Genomic DNA, 20,740 nt, shown 5'->3' with positions numbered 1-20,740 from the left:
TAGCGACTCCCCTTCAAAAATGCTTATTCTTTTTTTTTTATATATATTTTTTTTAAATTTTATTATTATTTTTTTTAGACCCGCAAAGCTCTGAACCCGCGAACGTGGAACCGCGAAGTAGCGAGGTCCCACTGTATTGCTTCGCCTCCAGCTTCGACTGTGACGTCAGCCTGGCTTTCCAGTTCGCCTGGAAAAGAAGGGGGCGTGACTGTTGGTGAGAACGCGCGCGTGCACAATGCTCGTTCCCGCTATAAATAGCGGCGACGCGCTTCGTTCGTCTGTCCTGGAAATCCCAACGATGGCAGCTCCCAAGAAAGTTTGCGTGGTGGGCTCCGGAAACTGGTAATTTAGTTGACAACTTCTATTGGATAAAGTTGCTTTTGAGTTACTGCTAAAATAACCCAACTTTATTTTCGAGTTTTAGTTATTGCTGTGCTTGATATTTTTAGGAATAAGACGGCCGTGCGGGTTATTTTTGTCTTGTGCTGTTCCTTGGGCTCCTTTGACATTTCAAAGTGAAGCCAGTGATGTCTTAAGTTACAAAATCATGTTTGACGAGTGGCATATTGCTTTTTTCTCACTTGGCAAAATTAAGATAGGGGTTAGGTAGTGTGGGGCTTCATTCAGGTTTATTTAAAGTCAAATAGGAAATATAATGCAGTTATAAGCAATGTTCCCGGTAATTTTCCACTGGTCTGAGCGTTCACACAAAGTCGGTGAGCAATGCTGGAAACAACAGTGAGGAACGGCAATCCCAAGTGTGGCAACTAAGTTATTATCAAACGTGTTCAAAACTTGAGATCACGTTATATTTTGCTGAGTTTCCGGCAATTCAAAATTTGTTTTCATTTTTGAATGAATTGACTCATGTATTATTTCAAAGGTTGTACGGCCTACAAACGTCGTTTGTTTTTACAACAATTCTTTCACAAGATATCCATTTTTTTTTTCCTGATATGTTTTGTCGCATATTATTAACATTTTTGGGGGTTTATTTAGTCCGCTGCAAGATACAGAACTGTACTTAATCACATTTTTTAGTGGAAGTACAATGTTGGCAACAAGATTGACTTTAATTGGTAATTATTTGAATGCAACACAAAAATTTTCTTTTTTCCTGTTTTTTTCCTCTTTTTTTTAAATTCCTTTAAAAAAATCTCATTGTGTTTCTTTTTTCCTAGCGGTTACTTTTTTCTTATTGTTCTCTATTTACTTTTCCTTTGTTTCTTTCTTTTCTTTTTTTCTGGCTTTTTTCAGAATTTTTCCTTCTTTTTTTCCTCTTCCTTCTGTTTCTTTTTTTTTTCTCAGCTTTTCACGACTTTTTCATTTTGGTATTTTTTTCTTTTTTGTTCTATCCCCCCTTCCTTTAAGTCCTAGTTTCCTAGCTGTTCCTTTTTTCTTGCTTTTTTGTTCTCTATTTACCTTTTTTCCTTTATTTGTTTTTTTTCTTTTTTTTCAGAATTTTTGCTGTATTTTTTTTCTCTTATTTTTTCCTCAGCTTTTCACTACTTTTTCATTTTCGTACTCTTTTCTTTTTTGCTCTATTTTCCCGCCTTCCTTTAAGTCATTTTGTCCATAATTTTACATAATATTTGGACATATAGGCATGAAAAAAGCAAAAACAATCTGAAGAGCCGTTTAGGACCCGAAAGAGCCGGTTCCTTTTAGTGAGCCGAGCCAAAGAAGCCGGTTCTCGAAAAACTACTGACTTTACTCAACTTTGTTCTACTTCGACCTTGACTTCCAAATACCGCATTTAGGACACAACGTCAGGGAAACCCGTGTATTTTTACCTTTATGCACTGTAACTTTGACTTCTTTTCGCTTCTTATTTAGCAATTTCGAGCCCTGATTTTTGTGAGCTGGCTAGATTTTCTTGTGGAGAGAAAAGCTCTGGGCAGTGTGCAATTGCGCACACATGCAGCTTAGAGGGAACATTGGGTATAAGCACTAAGAAAAAGCATACGACACATTCCAAAAACATGCATTTCAGGTGAATTGGCCTGTCCAAATTGTCCCTAGGTGTGAATGAGCGAGCGAGTTGTCTGTCCCCGTGTGCCCTGCGATTGGCTGGCAACCAGTTCAGGGTGTCCCCTGCCCACTGCCCGATGATTGCTGGGATGGGCTCCGGCACCCCCGTGACCCTACTGAGGATAAGCGGTGTAGCTGATGAGATGAGATGAGACAAACGTACCATTTCAAGATGATTCTTCACACAAATAATATGTGAGGTCCTCTTTTTTTAAAGCATGTTCTGAAGTTTGGGGACTATTATTCGTGAAAGGACGTAAATGTATGATGTCAGTGTGACTCAGCAACTTGTTCAGAATCAGACTGGAAGTCTGTGTCCATATGTAAACATACTTGCTGCCACAATATAAAGGACCCACCCACAAGGCCCAGCGAACTTTTCACTCCAGGGCTCCATGCCCTTACAAACTGACGTATTTTCCCTTACAAAGTACAAAATAACCTTACATTGTAGCGAGCAGAGACGGGAGTCGTAGGCGGAGTGTCAAACAAAGGTGCCAACGAAAGCTGCTTTAATGACATTTAAACTTGCAATAACAAAACAAAACACGAGAGTGGCTCGAGCCGGCCGAATTAAGAGTCCCCCTAGGAACTCTCTAACTAAACAATGGTTCCGTGGGTGAATTATGTAAAACCCACTACAACACCATATTCTTTTTTCAAACGTGTTTATTTATGTAGTTTAACATGTTATATTGTACATGTGTTTCCATATATCATATATATTGTTAGTTAAAATTTTGTTGTGAAATCCGGAGTTGCTCGACATGAATGAGGTTTATTATAAAAAAAAGTTCAAAAATGAAGTCGCTTGGACGTTCACTGTAGAAGGAAAAAATACATGCAAATAGAATTAAGTAGAATAATAAATTTTCTTATTCAGATTATTAATTCATTTTCTGCATTAAATTATTGTTGGTAATACACTGGGGGCGGCAGTAGCTCAGGAGGTAGAGCGCTCGTCTTGGGATCAAGGGATCCCAGTTCGAATCCCGGCTCCTCCGTGTGACATGTCGAAGTATCCTTGGGTAAGACACTGAACCCCTAATACCCCCAATAAGCAGGTTAGCGCCTTACATGGCTGCAAGGCCGCTATTGGGAAATGTGGAGCACATGTTGATGGTTGATAATGGCTGAATAATAATAAATACACTGTTTGGAGCGCAGGTGTCAAACAGGCGGCCTGCGGGCCGGATCAGGCCCGCTAAGGGATTGAATCCGGCCCGCCAGACAACACTCAGAGAAGTGCGAGAGAAAAACAAGCGGCAGGTTGAAATATGTCAACTTGATGTTGCCAAAGCCAGGTGCCTCGAACAAAGACACTGTACTTGTATTTCTTTCTGTCTCTCTCTCTGTCTCTCTCCCTCTTTTCCACACCTTTTCCCAAACTTTCTGTCTCTTTCACTCTTGGTGTCTCTCTTTTTCTCTTCCTTTGTTGCTCTTTGTTTCTTTCTCTATCTGTGTCTTTTTATCTTCTTGTGCTCCAACTTCCTTTTTTACTTTTCTCTTTCTCTCTTGCTACCCTTCGTGCTTTCTTTTCCTTTTTCCGTCTTTCTATTTCTCTTTGGATTTCTTTCTTCCTCTCCCTTTCTTTTCCCTCTCTCTCACAACTTTTTATCTCTTTTGTTTCTCACGCTCTCTCTCTCTCTCTCTCTTTTTCTTTCTTTGTCCTGCCCTCTCTCCTTTTCCTTATGTCAGCCTTCTCCAAGTGAGGCTCATTTGATGTAAAATAAATGCAAAATTCTAAACCTACATATTTAATGAAATTCACGTTTATGTCAAGTCAGGTTTTTTTGTGTAGCACTTAATCACAAGGAGTCTCAAAAGGCTGCACAGACCAGATTGTTGCAAACTAACGACTATTATGACACCATCCCCTGATCTAAAACCAACATGGGGGCAAGGAAAAACTCAAAACTTCAACATGAGGTAAATGAAAAAATCTCGAGAAGGGACCAAAACATACTGTAAATGTACTAAAGAGTTTTTTTTTGTTTTTCGTCGTACATGGTTTTGTTTTTCTCCCCAATCCAGAGAATAGATCATAAAAACTTGTGATATTCAATACTCACAATTCTACAATACACTCAATATCCATAAAACTGCAACCTCTCCAAAAGGCGAAATCATATTTTAACAGCTCACACTTGAGTTTGTATTGCATAGTAAGTTGGTTCAGGTACAAAGCTGCATTCATAGTTCATGTATTTCTGCTTGAATCTATATACTTTTTTTTAATGAAGGTCTTAAATATTACACACTGTTACGTTAAAGCAAAGCTCCAAAAAGTGCGAGTACATTTTTCTAACAATTGTTATTATTACAGAATACTATGATAAATTAGGATACATTTTGATTTAAAAAAAAAATAACCAAAAAGCATTTTTTCAATAGTAAATATTGGTTGGTGATTCTCATTTTGTTTCATAATAAAAAAAACAGAATTACAATTAAACTTTACCAGTCACATACTGGTAGTGTAAAATAATCCCCTCCCCCCAAAAAATCCCTAAATGATCATCCCACATGTGTGTTTTTAATTTAAAAACAATTAAAAATGTATTGACATGGGAAAAGTACGTTTTTATCTAATTTAATCGTACTCCAGTGTTATTGCTATTGTATAGTGATTTGTTTACCTGAGTGCCCATTTTGCACATCTGGTGAGCTGCTCCTCTTGCACTCTTTGCACTAATGTATAATACTATACATAGCTATAATTATTTAGTATATTATTAGTACTTCAATACTCCAACTCAATACAACATTTTATTTATATCTGTACATTCAAGGAAACTGTGCGGGTCAGATGTATCGACATTTGGTTCTGTATACACGTGTACAAGAATGACAATAAAGTATATTTGAATCTGAATTTAATTTTTCACTGTTTTAAACTTTGAAAATGTGTCTACATTTCGCCCATTTGACCAGACCTAGGCCAAACCAGCAAGTAAATTATTGTGTATTTACATTTTTAACAAATAAATCATAATAAGGATGAACGAGCACCGATACCTTGTATCAGTGACAGTACCAGCCGTTTTCTGAGGTATGAGTACCTTCATTGGTAGTAGATACCAGTATTGATTGCTGTCTGGAATCCATTTTGAAACCAAGAACCTGGAATTAAAGAAAAACGTTCTACCGGATGCTAACATTAGCATAGCGCTAAATCTCCTGCCCGCTGCTATTAATAAACAGCAGCTTGCACACCTCGACAGAGGTTTTATCGAGAAAGGGAGAAAGAGAGAGAGAGAGAGAAGAGAGAGGGAGAGAGAATCTGAGAAACAAAAAAGATATAAAGACAAATAATGAGAGAGGGGGAAAAAAGAGAGAGAAAAAATCATATCCAAAGAGAAATAGACTGAGAGAAAGATATAATGGGAGAAGAAGAGAAGGGGAAAGCAGGAGAGAGCAAAAGAGAGAAAAGGAAAAATGGAAGAGAGGGCAAAAGAAGGTAAAAAGACACAGAGAGAGAAAGAGATAAAGAGAAACAAGGAAAGAGAGAGAGACACAGAGAGTGAGAGAAAAAGGGAGGAAGAGAGAGGGAGAGAAAAAAATACATGTACAGTGTCTTTGTTCAAGGCACCTGGCTTTGCCAACATCAAGTGGACATATTTAAACCTGCTGCTCGTTTTTCTCTTGCGCTTCTTTGAGCGTTGTCCTGCGGGCCTGATTCAATCCCTTAGCGGGACTGATCTGGCCCCCGAACCGCATGTTTGACACCCCTGCTTTAGGGTGTCACCTTAACTTTAAACTTATAAATTGCCTACCATAAAACACTTCATTGTGTGCATTGCATATTTTTCCTCCATTCATATTTCTGAATGAAATCGTCCCCTTCGTGCATCCTCAGGGGGTCCGCCATCGCCAAAATCGTGGGCGCCAATGCGGCCGCCAACCCCATGTTTGACAGCATGGTCAACATGTGGGTGTTTGAGGAAATGGTGGATGGACGCAAACTCACCGAAATCATAAATTCGGAACATGAAAATGTCAAGTACCTGCCTGGACACAAGCTACCCCCAAATGTGGTAGGCCACAAATAGAAATCCTCTCTTTTACTTTGTGTACTTTACATCCAGGGTTGGCTAGGGTTACTTTAACTGGATTACTTTCAATGACTTTTGGATTACTCCAATACCAAATATGCTAATAAAAGAGTAATCCAAAGTAATTGAAAGTAATCCAGTTAAAGTAACCCTACCCAAACCTGTTAGAATATGATATAATCAGGGTTGGGTAGGGTTACTTTAACTGGATTACTTTCAATGACTTTTGGATTACTCCAATACCAAATATGCTAATAAAAGAGTAATCCAAAGTAATTGAAAGTAATCCAGTTAAAGTAACCCTACCCAAACCTGTTACAATATGATATAATCAGGGTTGGGTAGGGTTACTTTAACTGGATTACTTTCAATTACTTTTGGTTGACTCCAATACCAAATATGCTAATAAAAGAGTAATCCAAAGTAATTCAACGTAATCCAGTTAAAGTAACCCTACCCAAACCTGTTACAATATGACTCCAATACCAAATATGCTAATAAAAGAGTAATCCAAAGTAATTGAAAGTAATCCAGTTAAAGTAACCCTACCCAAACCTGTTAGAATATGATATAATCAGGGTTGAGTAGGGTTACTTTAACTGGATTACTTTCAATGACTTTTGGATTACTCCAATAACAAACATGCTAATAAAAGAGTAATCCAAAGTAATTGAAAGTAATCCAGTTAAAGTAACCCTACCCAAACCTGTTGGAATATGATATAATCAGGGTTGGGTAGGGTTACTTTAACTGGATTACTTTCAATTACTTTTGGATCACTCCAATACCAAATATGCTAATAAAAGAAAACCTGTTACAATATGACTCCAATACCAAATATGCTAATAAAAGAGTAATCCAAAGTAATTGAAAGTAATCCAGTTAAAGTAACCCTACCCAAACCTGTTACAATATGATATAATCAGGGTTGGGTAGGGTTACTTTAACTGGATTACTTTCAATTACTTTTGGTTGACTCCAATACCAAATATGCTAATAAAAGAGTAATCCAAAGTAATTGAAAGTAATCCAGTTAAAGTAACCCTACCCAACCCTGATTACATCAGAACTAACCTCACATGTAGTCATGGTGCTCAGGTGGCGGTTCCGGACATGGTAGAGTCGGTCAAGGGGGCCGACCTCCTCTTGTTTGTGGTCCCGCATCAGTTCATCGTCCGAGTGTGCGACACCATCAAGGGACACATCAAAAAGGACGCTCACGGCGTGTCCCTCATTAAGGTGGCGTGACGCGTTCGGGAGTCGACTTCACGCCGGACTTTTGAGCGCCGACTCTGCATTTCTCTAGGGCGTCGACGCCGGGCCGGAGGGCCTGAAATTAATCTCCGAGGTAATCCGAGGGAAGCTGGACATCGGCATGTCTGTCCTGATGGGCGCCAACATTGCCAGCGAGGTGGCAGAGGACAAGTTTTGCGAGACAACCATAGGTATGTTGGCGGTAAATTTTGAACTTTGATCCAAGTGGTGTAGTACAAAATCCTTTATCACGGTACATTTTGCGGAGTTTCCGGCAATGCAAAAAAATGTTTTCATTTTTGAATGAATTGACGAGTTGTCGTGTCCAGCATGGTCGCCGTGGCAACCGGCTGGCCCCGCCTCCAGGGCAACAGCTGAAGCAGATCGCCTAATTTGCGCGTTTGCTTCTTAAGGTGGGGTTTGGGTTTTGCGGGTGCTGGCTCATTGCATTTTCCGTCTGCATTTCCCGTTCTGTTTTGCTCTGTCCTGTTTTGTTTGATTCGGAGGAAACCTGTGTTTTCACGTTTTGAGTAAACGCCTGTTTTTGTTCTGTTTTGTCCCTGAGTTTTGGACAACTTTTATTTTGCTAAATAAAAGTTTTGATCGTCAAGTCACATGAGTTCTGCCTCCAGCCTCCGTTCTGGTCCGGTCCCCTCGTGACACCAGTGTATTATTGCAAAGGTTGTACGGCCTACAAACGTTTTTACAACAATTCTTTCACAAAATATCCATTTCTTTTTATTTCCTGACATATTTTGTCGCATAATTTTAACATTTTTGGGGGCTTATTTAGTCATTTGTGAGATACAGAACCATAATTAATCACATTTTTTAGTGGAAGTACAATGTTGGCAACAAGATTGACTTGGTATAATTGGAAATTATTTGAATGCAACACAAACTTTTTCTTCTATTTCCCTGTTTTTTTCTTTTTTTTTTTTAATTCCTTTAAAAAAATCTCATTGTGTTTATTTTTTCCGAGCTTTTACTTTTTTTCTTTTTGTTCTCCATTTACTTTTTCTTTTGTTTCTTTCTTTTCTTTTTTTCTGGCTTATTTCTGAATTTTTCCTCCTTTTTTCTCTTCCTTTTGTTTCTTTTTTTTCTCAGCTTTTCACTATTTTTTCATTTTGGTATTTTTTTGTCTTCTTTGCTCTATCCCCCCCTCCTTTAAGTCATTTCTTTGCATAATTTTACATAATATTTGGTCATATAGGGATGAAAGAAGCAAAAACAATCTGAAGAGCCGTTTAGGACCCGAAAGAGCCGGTTCCTTTTAGTGAGCCGAACCGAAGAAGCCGGTTCTCGAAAAACTCTACTGACTTTACTCAACTTCGTTCTACTTCGACCTTGACTTCAAAATACCGCATTTAGGACACAACGTCCGGGGAACCCTTGTATTTTTACCTCCATGCACTGTAACTTTGTCTTCATTCGCTTCATAATTAGCAATTTCGAGCCCTTGTTTTTGTGAGCTGGCTAGATTAACAGCTTAGAGGGAACATTGGTGAGGACCAATCACCTGTAGCATATTTAGGTGGTCAACTATTTTATCAGTAATCGATTGACTAATTAATTGGATGAGGCAAATTCAATATTCATATCAAACTCATTTTCCTCATGTTGAGGTTTTTGAGTTTTTCCTTGCCCTCATGTAGGTTCCAGATCAGGGGATGGTGTCATAATAGTCTGTGGTTTGCATTAGCCTGTGGTCTATGCAGCCCTTTGAGACTCTTTGTGATTAAGGGCCTCACAAATAAACATGACTTGGCCTTTTGAAGAATATTAACTTTAAACTTTAGTAGACCCTGAAAAAAGGAGAGGAGATATCAATGGATTTTGAACTTGTGTGGAGAAACAAAAAATTCCATTCCCCGCATACAATAAAATCAAAATACAGCTAGGCCGATACTGACCATCATGTCAAAACAGCGATAAACAGAGCGCAATAGTCAAAATAAGGAACTAGTATCCTATGAAATCTCCCTTGCATTTCTCCAATATTAAAAACAGAATCCAGAGCACAGGCGGCCCGCGGGCCGGATCAGGCCCGCTAAGGGATTGAATCCGGCCCGCGAGACAACACTCAGAGAAGCGCAAGAGAAAAACGAGCTGCAGGTTGAAATATGTCCACTTGATGTTGCCAAAGCCAGGTGCCTCGAACAAAGACACTGTACTTGAATTTATTTCTCTCTCTCTCTTTCTCTCTCTCCACCCCTTTTCTCTCGCTCTCTCTGTCTCCACCCCTTTTCTCTCTCTCTCTCTCTCTGTCTCTGTCTCTCTGTCTTCACCCCTTTTCTCTCTCTCTCTGTCTCTCTGTCTCCACCCCTTTTCTCTGTCTCTCTGTCTCTCTCTCTCCACCCCTTTTCTCTCTCTCTCTGTCTCTGTCTTCACTCTCTGTGTCTTTTAACCTCTTTTGCTCTAACTTCCTTTTTTCCTTTTCTCTCTTTTCTCTTTCTGTCTTCATACCCTTCGTGCTTTCTTTTCTCTTTTCTCTCTTTTCTCTTTCTGTCTTCATACCCTTCACGCTTTCTTTTCTTTTTTATCTCCTTCTGTCTTTCTATTTCTGTTTGGATTTCTTTCTTCCTCTCCCTTCCTTTCCCCCTCTCTCACGGCTTCTCTTTTTATCTCTTTTGTTTCTCTCTCTCTCTCTCTCACCCCTTTACTCCCACTCTCTGTCTCTGTCTTCACTCTCTGTGTCTATCTTTTTCTCTTCCTTTGTTGCTCTTTGTCTCTTAACTTGGGGGCCACATGATAGAACAAACATTCTGTCGGGGGCCGGACTAGTAGATTAAAGAGAAAGAAAAAGAGGAATAAAGAAATAAGAGAAAGAAGGAGGGAAAAGGGGAGAAGGTAGGACAAAGAAAGAAAAAGAGAGAGAGAGGGAGAGAGCGTGAGAAACAAAAGAAATAAAAAGTCGTGAGAGAGGGGAAAAAGAAAGGGAGAGGAAGAAAGAAATCCAAAGAGAAATAGAAAGACAGAAGGAGAAAAAAGAGAAAAGAAAGCGCAAAGGGTAGGAAGAAAGAGAAAAGAGAGAAAGGGAAAAAAGGAAGTTAGAGCAAAATAAGTTAAAAAAGACACAGAGAGAGAGAAAGAGACAAAGAGCAACAAAGGAAGAGAAAAAGAGAGACAAAGAGAGTGGGAGAAAAGGGGTGGAAAAGAGAGGGAGAGAGAGAAATAAATACAAGTACTGTGTCTTTGTGAGAGGAACCTGGCTTTGGCAACATCAAGTTGACATATTTCTACCTGCAGCTTGTTTTTCTCTTGCGCTTCTCTGAGCGTTATCTCGCGGGCCGGATTCAATCCCTTAGCGGGCCTGATTTGGCCCGCGGGCCGCCTGTCTGACACCTGTGTTCTAAAATGAAAAAAAAAAACGTACCTCTGTACGATTAGTTTTTATTTTAAGTTGAAATAAGGCATTCATTTTGATTTTGTTTTGGGTCCGTAGGGTGCAAGGACGTAGCTCACGGTCCCATCCTGAAGGAACTGATGCAGACCCCCAACTTCCGTGTGACCGTCGTCAAAGAGTGTGACGTCGTAGAAATCTGTGGAGCGCTAAAGGTTTGTCTGAAAAAGGTCTAAAACAGGCGGCCCACGGGCTAATTACACCCCATGGCTTGAGGCCGGAAGGTTAAAGTCTTGGGATTCAAGAAATGCCAACCATTCCTTAGTTTCAATTTTCTTTTTCGCTCGCAACTTTACTGTGCATATGACAATAAACACTTGGAATTGAGTTGAATTTAAAAATAGACACTCCATTCCATCCATTATCTGCACCGCTTATCACAGAAACATCGAGTTCAGTCTGAAACAAGATACAGGGATAATATAAAACCCGGAGTAGCTCACCGAAGTCGTTGTGTTCATAATAATGTGCAGTCCTCTTATATCCGTGAGTGTAGTAAATCCAGGAGAGTAAAATATTTACAAATACAGTACAGAAAAGTAAAATACTGTTTTCTCTATGCCGTCAACCCAACTTGCAATTCACATTCATCTTTTTCGGCCAATTGCAGGCTTTGTTTTGCCCCTTTAGCCTATGCGAGCCTGTAAATGATAAAAATGATCCGCCCCTTGACCTCCGAATAACTTTAGCCAATAGTGATCCATTCAAATGATGATTGACACATTGGTTAGCCAATGAAACGCCAGTAAATAAATCCCAGCATACACTGCGGACTACTTGGCGTTCGGGGGAAAATCTAGTCGGCGGCTGCAAGTTAGTTGGAAAATGCAAAATTATTTTTCTCTTTTGAATGAATTGACTGATGTACTATTGCAGAGGTTGTACGGCTTACAAACGTTGTTTGTTCTTACAATTCTTTCACAAGATTTCCATTTCTTTTTATTTCCTGATATATTTTGTCGCATAATATTAACATTTTTGGGGGCTTACTGAGTCGGCTGTAAGATACAGAACTGTACTTAATCGCATTTTTAGTGGAAGTACAATGTTGGCAACAAAATTCACTTGATATAATTGGAAATTATTTGAATGCAACATAAACTTTTTCTTCTTTTTTCCGTGTATTTTTTCTACTTTTTTTAAAATTCCTTAAAACAAATCTCATTTTGTTTATTTTTTCCGAGCTGTTACTTTTTTCTTTTTGTTCTCTATTTACTTTTTTCCTACATTTCTTTCTTTTCTTTTTTTCTGTTTTTTTTTCTAAATCTTTCCTTCTTTTTTTCTCTTCCTTTTGTTTCTTTTTTTCTCAGCTTTTCACTACTTTTTCATTTTGGTATTTTTTTTCTTTTTTGTTCTATTCCCCCCTTCCTTTAAGTCATTTTGTGCATCATTTTACATAATATCTGGTCATGTTGAGATTAAAGAAGCAAAAACAACCCGAAGAGCCGTTTAGGACCCGAAAGAGCCGGTTCCTTTTAGTGAGCCGAGCCGAAGAAGCCGATTCTCGAAAAACTCTACTGACTTTACTTTTCAACTTCGTTCGACATTGACTTCTAAATACCGCATTTAGGACACAACGTCGGGGGAACCCGTGTATTTTTACCTTCATGCACTGTAACTTTGACTTAAGTCGCTTCTTAATTAGTAATTTTGAGCCCTGATTTTTGTGCAGCTTAGAGGGAACACTGTTCTTAACCGTGTTTCTGCAGAACATTGTGGCGGTGGGAGCAGGCTTCTGCGACGGTCTTGGTTTTGGCGACAACACCAAAGCAGCTGTTATCCGTTTGGGCCTGATGGAGATGATCGCCTTCGCCAAGGTTTTCTGCACCGACGGGCCCGTCTCAGCCTCCACCTTTTTGGAGAGCTGCGGCGTGGCCGACCTCATCACCACCTGCTACGGCGGTCGTAACCGCAAAATCGGGGAGATGTTTGCGAAAACGGGAAAAGTAGGGGGAGCAGGATGTTTGTCCTCTTTATTTGAAATTCGGTCGGTCTGGAAGTGTTTCGTATTTGTTTTCAGACCATCGAACAGTTGGAGAAGGAACTACTGAACGGACAGAAGCTTCAAGGTCCGGCCACCGCCACCGAGGTCCATCAAATCTTGAAGCAGAAAAACATGTTGGAGAAGTGAGTCCTACAATCTTTTAATGTTTATAATTTTAGTGTGGGGCAGGCGTTTCAAACTTGATTTTAGTTCAGCTTTCAACACCATCGTTCTTTCTAAACTGCATTTTAAACTTCTTCATGACATCAATTTTCCCGTTTTACTATCAAATTGGATTTTAGATTTCCTTCTCAATAGAGAACAGTCCGTTCGCATTGGTGAGAAAGATTCATGTTCTATTGTCCTCAACGCTGGTACGCCTCAGGGCTGTTCATTGTCTCCAACTTTGTTTTCCCTATTCACACATGATTGTCAACCCAATTCTGACCATTCACTATTTGCTAAATATGCAGACGACACCACGGTTACAGGCTTTATTTCAAATGGAGATGAAACTGAATACCTAGCAGAAATTGATTCACTTTCCACCTGGTGTCATGAGAGTAATCTGTTATTGAATGTAGGTAAAACTAAGGAGATGATAATAGGTTTCCATACTAAGCCTCCCCCGCATGTGCCACTGTCAATTAATAGTAGTGAGGTGGAACTGGTCCATTCATTCAAGTTTCTGGGTACTTACTTGTCAGCTGACCTCACATGGACTGTCAATGCTACTGATATTCTAAAGTCAGCCAGACAAAGGCTCTACTTCCTTCGTCAACTCAAATCATTCGGAGTTCGTCAATCCATTCTCCTACATTTTTACCGTGCTATCATTGAATCCGTTTTAACTAGGTCAATCACAGTTTGGTTTGGTCGCGTCAATCAGAAAGAATTGTCGAAGATGGAATCAGTAGTGAGGACGGCAGAGGAAATAATAGGTACTGGCCTCCCGTCCCTGCAAAATATATACATCGATCGAACTAGAAAACGGACACTAAAAATGAAAGACCATCCCAGTCACCCTGCTCGCAGGTACTTTGATTACCTGCCGTCAGGTCGCCGACTTCATGTCTTAAAGAGAGTTTTTACCCTTCTGCTATCCGTATGTTCAACGGGAGTTGATTTAGGTTATTATGTATAGTTTTATTATGCCGACAGCGTTTCTCCGACCTATTGTCTTGTTATTTACGTATTCTTTCTTTTTCAACTATTCTATATAATTACCTTGTATTATACACTACAATATCTTATACCGTATTTTCCGCACTACAGGGCGCACAGGGTTATATGGCGCACCCCCAAAAAATAGTTTTTGGTCCTATATCTTCCATAGATAAGGCGCACCGGATTAGAAGGCGCTACAATGGGAACGTGGACAAAACAGTCAGATGATTCAGTCCAACTGATTACCCCCTTAACATTCCCAAAGCTTGCAAAGAAGCAAATACTTGTCGTAGACACGTGCGGAAGCGGTGTCCGTACGATGTCACTCAAATGCATCGTTTCAAATATCATTCGGAAGGTTAAAGTCTTGGGATTCAAGAAATGCCAACCATTCCTTAGTTTCTATTTTCTTTTTCGCTCGCAACTTTACTGTGCATATGACAATAAACACTTGGAATTGAGTTGAATTCACTCAACTCATCACAGCAACATCAAGATCGTTCTAAAACAAGATACCGGGAAAATATAAAACCGCATAGCTCACCTAAGTTCTCACGTTTAATAATGATACGCGACCATGGTCTTCTTACAACCGTGAGTGAAGTAAATCCAGGAGAGTAAAATATTTACAAATACAGACTAATGAAACATGTTTCTTTATGGCGTACTTTAGCAAGCTTGCTATTCAGAGTCATCTTTTTCGGCCAATTGCAGGGTTTGTTTTGGCCCTCTCGCCTATCCGAGGCTCCGAATAACTTCAGCCAATAGTGATCGATTTAACGGATGATTGACACATCTTTTTCGGCCAATTGCAGGATTTGTTTTGGCCCTCTAGCCTATCCAAGGCTCCGAATAACTTCAGCCAATAGCGATCGATTGACACATTGGTTAGCCAATGAAACGCCGGTATATGAATCCCAGCATACAACGCGGACTACTCCACGTTCGGGGGAAAATCAAGTCGGCGGCTGTTGCGTAAGTTGCGAGACCTTGCGACTCAATATTGAGCCATATATAAGGCGCACTGTATTATAAGGCGCATGGTCAGCTTTTGAAAAAAATTAAGACTTTTAGGTGCGCCTTATAGTGCGGAAAATACGGTACCTTTATTGTCATTGTTACAAAATGGGTTAACATTGTGACAACGAAATTGGGCATGGCACTCCAGGGTCATATATTCACAGTGAGGATAAAAGAAACCAAGAAGATAAAGGAACAGAGAAGATAAGGTTATAAAAATAAGGAAGATAAGGTTATAGTTATAATTCAGCATGTAAGATGTAGACATTACAAAGCAATTCACTGCCTGGTACCAGTCAGAGGTCCAGTGGTTGCCGAACACTGTTGTAGAGGGCCTAGGATTTTTCATTTTCATGATTCTCCCTATTCACTTTACGCAGGTTCCCACTTTTCACCGCCGTCCACCAGATCTGCTTCGACGGCCATCCGGTGGCGGAGTTTGTCAGCTGTTTGCAGAATCACCCCGAGCACATGTGAAGGTCGAGCCAACAGATTAAGACTTTGAAATTAAAAAAAAGCTGTCTTCAGCGTGTAAACTACCGTATTTTCTGCACTGTAAGGCGCACCTAAAAGCCTTTATTTTTTTTCAAAAGCTGACCATGCGCCTTATAATCCAGTGCGCCTTATTTATGGAACAAACTTAATTCGCAAAGTCTTGCAACAAACTTGCCGCCGCCGACTAGATTTTCCCCCGCGGTGTATGCTGGGATTTATTTACCGGCGTTTCATTGGCTAACCAATGTGTCAATCATCATTTGAATGGATCACTATTGGCTAAAGTTATTCGGAGGTCAAGGGGAGGATCCTTTTTATCATTTACAGGCTGGCATTGGCTTAAACGGCAAAACAAAGCCTGCAATTGGCCGAAAAAGATGAATGCGTATAGCACGTGGCTGACGGCATACAGAAAGCATTTTTTTCTATTCTTTATTTGTAAATATTTTATTCTTCTGGATTTACTACCCTCACGGATATAAGAGGACATTGGCTGGACATTATTATGAACACAACGACTTCGGTGAGCTACTCCGGGTTTTATATTGTCCCTGTATCTTGTTTCAGACTGAACTCGATGTTTCTGTGATAAGCGGTGCAGATAATGGATGGAATGGAGTGTCTATTTTTAAATTAAACTCAATTCCAAGTGTTTATTGTCATATGCACAGTAAAGTTGCGAACGAAAAAGAAAATAGAAACTAAGGAATGGTTGGCATTTCTTGAATCCCAAGACTTGAAACTTCCAAATGATGGAATGATGCATTTGAGTGACATCGTACGGACACCGCATCCGCACGTGTTCTCGACATGTATTTGCGTCTTTGCAAGCTTTGGGAATGTTAAGGGGGTAATAAGTTGGACTGAACTATCCGACTGTTTTGTCCACGTTACCATTGTAGCGCCTTATAATCCGGTGCGTCTTATGTATGTCAAAAATAGGACCAAAAACTATTTTTTCGGGGTGCGCCCTATAACCCGGTGCGCCTTATAGTGCGGAAAATACGGTACAAGGGCTCATGGTGAGTTTGCTGACCGTTTGGAGCATCTTGCCAGCTCTTTCTAGCTGACTCTCTGAGTTTAACCGCTCTTATTACATTTATGTGAACGCCGATGCTCTTCTTGAATGGAAAATGTGGAGCGGTGTTTTTGTAAATGGTCTAAAGAACAATCACCACTGCATTTCATATTTTTTGGAAGGAAAACAAACATTGTCTTACTGTTCCTCGTCCTTGATTTCATTATTTATTCTACAATAAAATAAGACCTCCCTTTTAATTCATGAGAGTCTGGACTTAACTTCCACATGCTTGCAAAATTGCGGTAACCAAACCTGGGATCAAGCAAGGCTTTGGTCTGCCACACTATATCCTGTCACCTTTGCCATTTAAGAAACCGAATGCACAAGGACGTTAGTGGTTAGCTCCTCTTCCTTACAATCAGAGGTCTGAATCTTTATTTTTACTCGTCCACAAATGTGCAAAAAATAGGCCTGCATGCATACTGAATTGCATACGGAATTGATGTGTCTTTATTGTCATTGATATCAAGGTTGTGAAACATTGTTGTGGAACATTGGTGGGCACCATGTCTAATATAATGTTCCCTGTAATTTTCCCCTGGGTCTGAGCGTTCACACAAAGTCGGTGAGCAACGCTTGAAACAACAGTGAGCAACCATAATCCCAAGTGTGGCAAGATACATGTCCAAAACTTGACATCACGTTTCATTTTGCTGAGTTTCCGGCAATGCAAAATTATTTTTCTCTTTTGAATGAATTGACTCATGTACGATTGCAAAGGTTGTACGGCCTACAAACGTCGTTTGTTCTTACAATTCTTTCACAAGATATCCATTTCTTTTTGTTTCCTGATATATTTTGTCGCATAATATTTACATTTTGGGGGGCTTATTGAGTCGGTTGTAAGATACAGAACTGTACTTAATCACATTTTTGAGTGGAAGTACAATGTTGGCAACAAGATTCACTTGATATAAATGGAAATTATTTGAATGCAACACAAACTTTTTCTTCTTTTTCCCTGGTTTTTTTCGATTATTTTTTTTTTAAATTCCTTTAAAAAAAATCTCATTGTGTTTATTTTTTCCTGGCTGTTACCTTTTTCTTTTTGTTCTCTATTTACTTTTTTACTTTGTTTCTTTCTTTTCTTTTTTCCGGCTTTTTTCTGAATTGTTCCTTCTTTTTTCTCTTCCTTTTGTTTCTTTTTTCTCAGCTTTTCACTACTTTTACATTTTGGTATTTTTTTTCTCTTTTGTTCTATAGCCCCTTCCTTTAGGTCACTTTGTGCATAATTTTACATACTATTTGGTCATATAGGGATGAAAAATGCAAAAACAACCTGAAGAGCCGTTTAGGACCCGAAAGAGCCGGTTCCTTTTAGTGAGCCGAGCCGAAGAAGCCGGTTCTCGAAAAACTCTACTGACTTTACTCAACTTCGTTCTACTTCCACCTTGACTTCAAAATACCGCATTTAGAACACAGCGTCAGAGAAACCCTTGTATTTTTTACCTTCATGCACTGTAACTTTGACTTCATTCACTTTTTGTGAGCTGGCTAGATTTTCTTGTGCGCAATAAAGCTCTGGGTAGTGCGCAATTGCGCACACAGGCAGCTTAGAGGGAACATTGCGCTGGATAGATTTTCTTGTGCGCTGAGAATGTGCGGGCAGTTCGCGATTGCGCACATGTGCAGCTTAGAGGGAACATTGCTTACAATACAATAAATATTGTTCTTGTGTTGATTTCAAGGTCTTCGTGTAGATCAGATTCAAGTGCTTTATTTATGATTGATATTCTGGTTTCAGGGCAGCACGGCGGCGCAGTGGTTAGCGCATGTGCGGCACAGTTCAAGTCTTGGGAACCTCCTGCGTGGGTTCAAATCCAGCTCCAGACTTCCTGTGTGGAGTTTGTATGTTCTCCCCGTGCTTGCCTGGGTTTCCTCCGGGCACTCCGGTTTCCTCCCACATTCCAAAAACATGCATTTCAGGTGAATTGGCCGGTCCAAATTGTCCCTAGGTGCGAATGAGCGAGCGAGTGGTCTGTCCATGTGTGCCCTGCGATTGGCTGGCAACCAGTCCAGGGTGTCCCCTGCCCACTGCCTGATGATTGCTGGGATGGGCTCCAGCACCCCCGCGACCCTACTGAGGATAAGCAATGTAGCTGATGAGATGAGATGAGAGAGATTCTGGTTTCAACTGTGTGTCGTGACAGCTGTAGATCCGTCATGGAATCTTTACGTTTTTTATGATCTGGAGCCAGAGTTTCAATGAAATCCACAAAACACTGTTTCAAAAACGCGCCTTCGCGGTATGGTTTATTTAGCACGGGCAATGTTCCAAAACACTTTATAGGAGGCAAGTGTCACCGTTTCTCCATGCTTAATCAATTGCTGAAACATTCGAGACTTGAGTCTTTTTACCTGGCTTTTCAAGGTGCTCAATTTTTGCTTGCGTAGTTTGGTACCTTTGGGAAATTCCATGTCGATATATGAGCATGGGCTGCGCTAAAATGACGCTGAAGATTTGAAGTCTTGGAATGGGATATCGCGGTACTGCACAATAAACAGAGTGATTTGCCATTCCGTTCAACAAAAAAGTAAGCATCTTTCCATTCTTCCTGAAATGCCCTGTGTTCATCTTCATATTTCCGTTTCGCTTTGCATTTTGCCGTTTTGACCATGCGGGGAACAGTCTGCACGCTCATGAAATGTTAAATAAATTTCCCAGTGTAGTGCCCAAATCCGACTCCCCTGCGAAATCCTCCCCCCCTCCCGCGTGAACGTAATTGAAGTATCCTGCTGCGTTTCCGACAAAATCGATCGTTTACTATATAACAAGTTCATTAAAACAATAAAGCGAGCGAATTAAAACAATTAAGCGATCGTAGTCTATATAATGCGTTTATTATGGGGGAGGATTTCGCAGGGGAGTCAGATTTAGGCACTACACTGGCATTAGACGTAACCTACGCCGATGATTGGCAGTCAGTTTATGTGTCCGAAGCAGCAAATCTTCCAAATTAATTTCAAAATATTATTTATTATTTGTTATTAACTCTTAAGGATTCAAGTGTGTTTTAAGAGGGGGAAAAAAAACTAAACATGAAACGAGGCAAAGAGCCACAGTATATAGAAAATATGATGAGGCAAAGAGACGCATTCTTATTGGCCAAGAGCCGCATGCGGCTCTAGAGCCGCGTGTTCGCCACCCCTGGTCTATTGCTTTGAATAATGAAGCCTGAGAGAAGATGTTGTAGGTCAGGGGTGTCAAACTCATTTTAACTCGAGGGCCACCCGATAGAACAAACATTCTGTCGGGGGCCGGACTAGTAGATTAAAGAGAAAGAAAAAGAGATAAAGAAATAAAAAAAAGATGAGGGAAAAGAAGAGAGAGGGCGGGGCAAAGAAAGAGAGAGAGGGAGAAACAAAAGAGATAAAAAAGAGAAGTCGTCAGAAAGGGGGAAAAGAAAGGGAGAGGAAGAAAGAAATCCAAAGAGAAATAGAAAGACAGAAGGAGAGAAAAGAAAGTGCGAAGGGAGAAAGAGAAAAGAGAGAAAAGTAAAAAATGAAGTTAAAAAGACACAGAGAGAGAAAGAGACCAAGAGCAACAAAGGAAGAGAAAAAGAGAGACACAGGGAGTGAAAGAGACAGAGACAGAGAGTGGGAGAAAAGGGGCGGAGAAGAGAGAGAGAGAGAAAGAAATACAGGTACAGTGTCTTTGTTTCCCGGCACCTGGCTTTGGCAATATCAAGTTGACATATTTCAACTTGCAGCTTGTTTTTGTCTTGTGCTTCTTTGAGTGTTGTCTCGCGGGCTGGATTCAATCCCTTAGCGGGCCTGACATGGCCCGCGGGCCGCCTGTTTGACACCTGTGTTGTAGTTGCTGTTATGTTTAAAGTGAATTAGTGTTGTGCAAAACATTTTTGTGATATAAATAGTTGTGCTCCCCATGCATTTGATATGCCCCACCTGATGGTCCTGGGCAGGGTTGGGTAGGGTTACTTTAACTGGATTACTTTCAATTACTTTTGGATGACTCCAATACCAAATATGCTAATAAAAGACAAAAGAAACTAAATATGAATCAAATGATGACTCACAACAGGTGGTAAGCCTTCTCTCCTGGCTTTGATCTCTTTGATCTCCGGCAAAACGAACATAAAATGCGACAGAAACAAAATGAAAAGAAATCCAAACAGCTTGCCGACATCGTTTTTGCCGTTCCATGTATTCCGTTACTCCCCAAGCCTGCAAAAAATTTAGTCATTTTATTCATATTTAGTTTGTTTTGCCTTTTATTAGCATATTTGGTA

At 40.1% G+C, this 20,740-nt stretch overlaps 1 protein-coding gene across 1 annotated transcript; it reads left to right on the top strand.

Moving 5' to 3' along the window:
- The first annotated feature begins 250 nt into the window (after positions 1–250).
- On the top strand, positions 251–16,687 carry LOC148364828 (glycerol-3-phosphate dehydrogenase [NAD(+)], cytoplasmic-like). The gene is made up of 8 exons (XM_088339031.1): positions 251–342; positions 5,891–6,068; positions 7,185–7,325; positions 7,393–7,531; positions 10,786–10,898; positions 12,453–12,689; positions 12,764–12,870; positions 15,295–16,687. Exons 1-8 carry the CDS (start codon positions 299–301, stop codon positions 15,389–15,391), a joined length of 1,056 nt encoding a protein of 351 aa, XP_088195157.1. The 5' UTR covers positions 251–298; the 3' UTR covers positions 15,392–16,687.
- The last annotated feature ends 4,053 nt before the right edge of the window (positions 16,688–20,740 follow it).

This window comes from Urocampus carinirostris, chromosome 6 (assembly GCF_059441175.1).
Source record: "Urocampus carinirostris isolate Australia breed hairy pipefish chromosome 6, RoL_Ucar_1.0, whole genome shotgun sequence".
In the NCBI taxonomy this organism is placed as follows: Eukaryota; Metazoa; Chordata; class Actinopteri; order Syngnathiformes; family Syngnathidae; genus Urocampus; species Urocampus carinirostris.
Note: the sequence above shows the minus strand (reverse complement) of the source record. Positions and strands in the feature narration are given on the sequence as shown.

What these genes read in the sequence shown, in the direction of transcription:
- LOC148364828 (XM_088339031.1), top strand. Translation starts at nt 299, where the DNA reads ATGGCAGCTCCCAAGAAAGTTTGCGTGGTGGGCTCCGGAAACTG. An exon ending in GTGGTGGGCTCCGGAAACTG is followed by an intron (nt 343 to 5,890) that starts GTAATTTAGTTG and finishes GTGCATCCTCAG; the next exon opens with GGGGTCCGCCATCGCCAAAA. An exon ending in ACGGCGTGTCCCTCATTAAG is followed by an intron (nt 7,326 to 7,392) that starts GTGGCGTGACGC and finishes GCATTTCTCTAG; the next exon opens with GGCGTCGACGCCGGGCCGGA.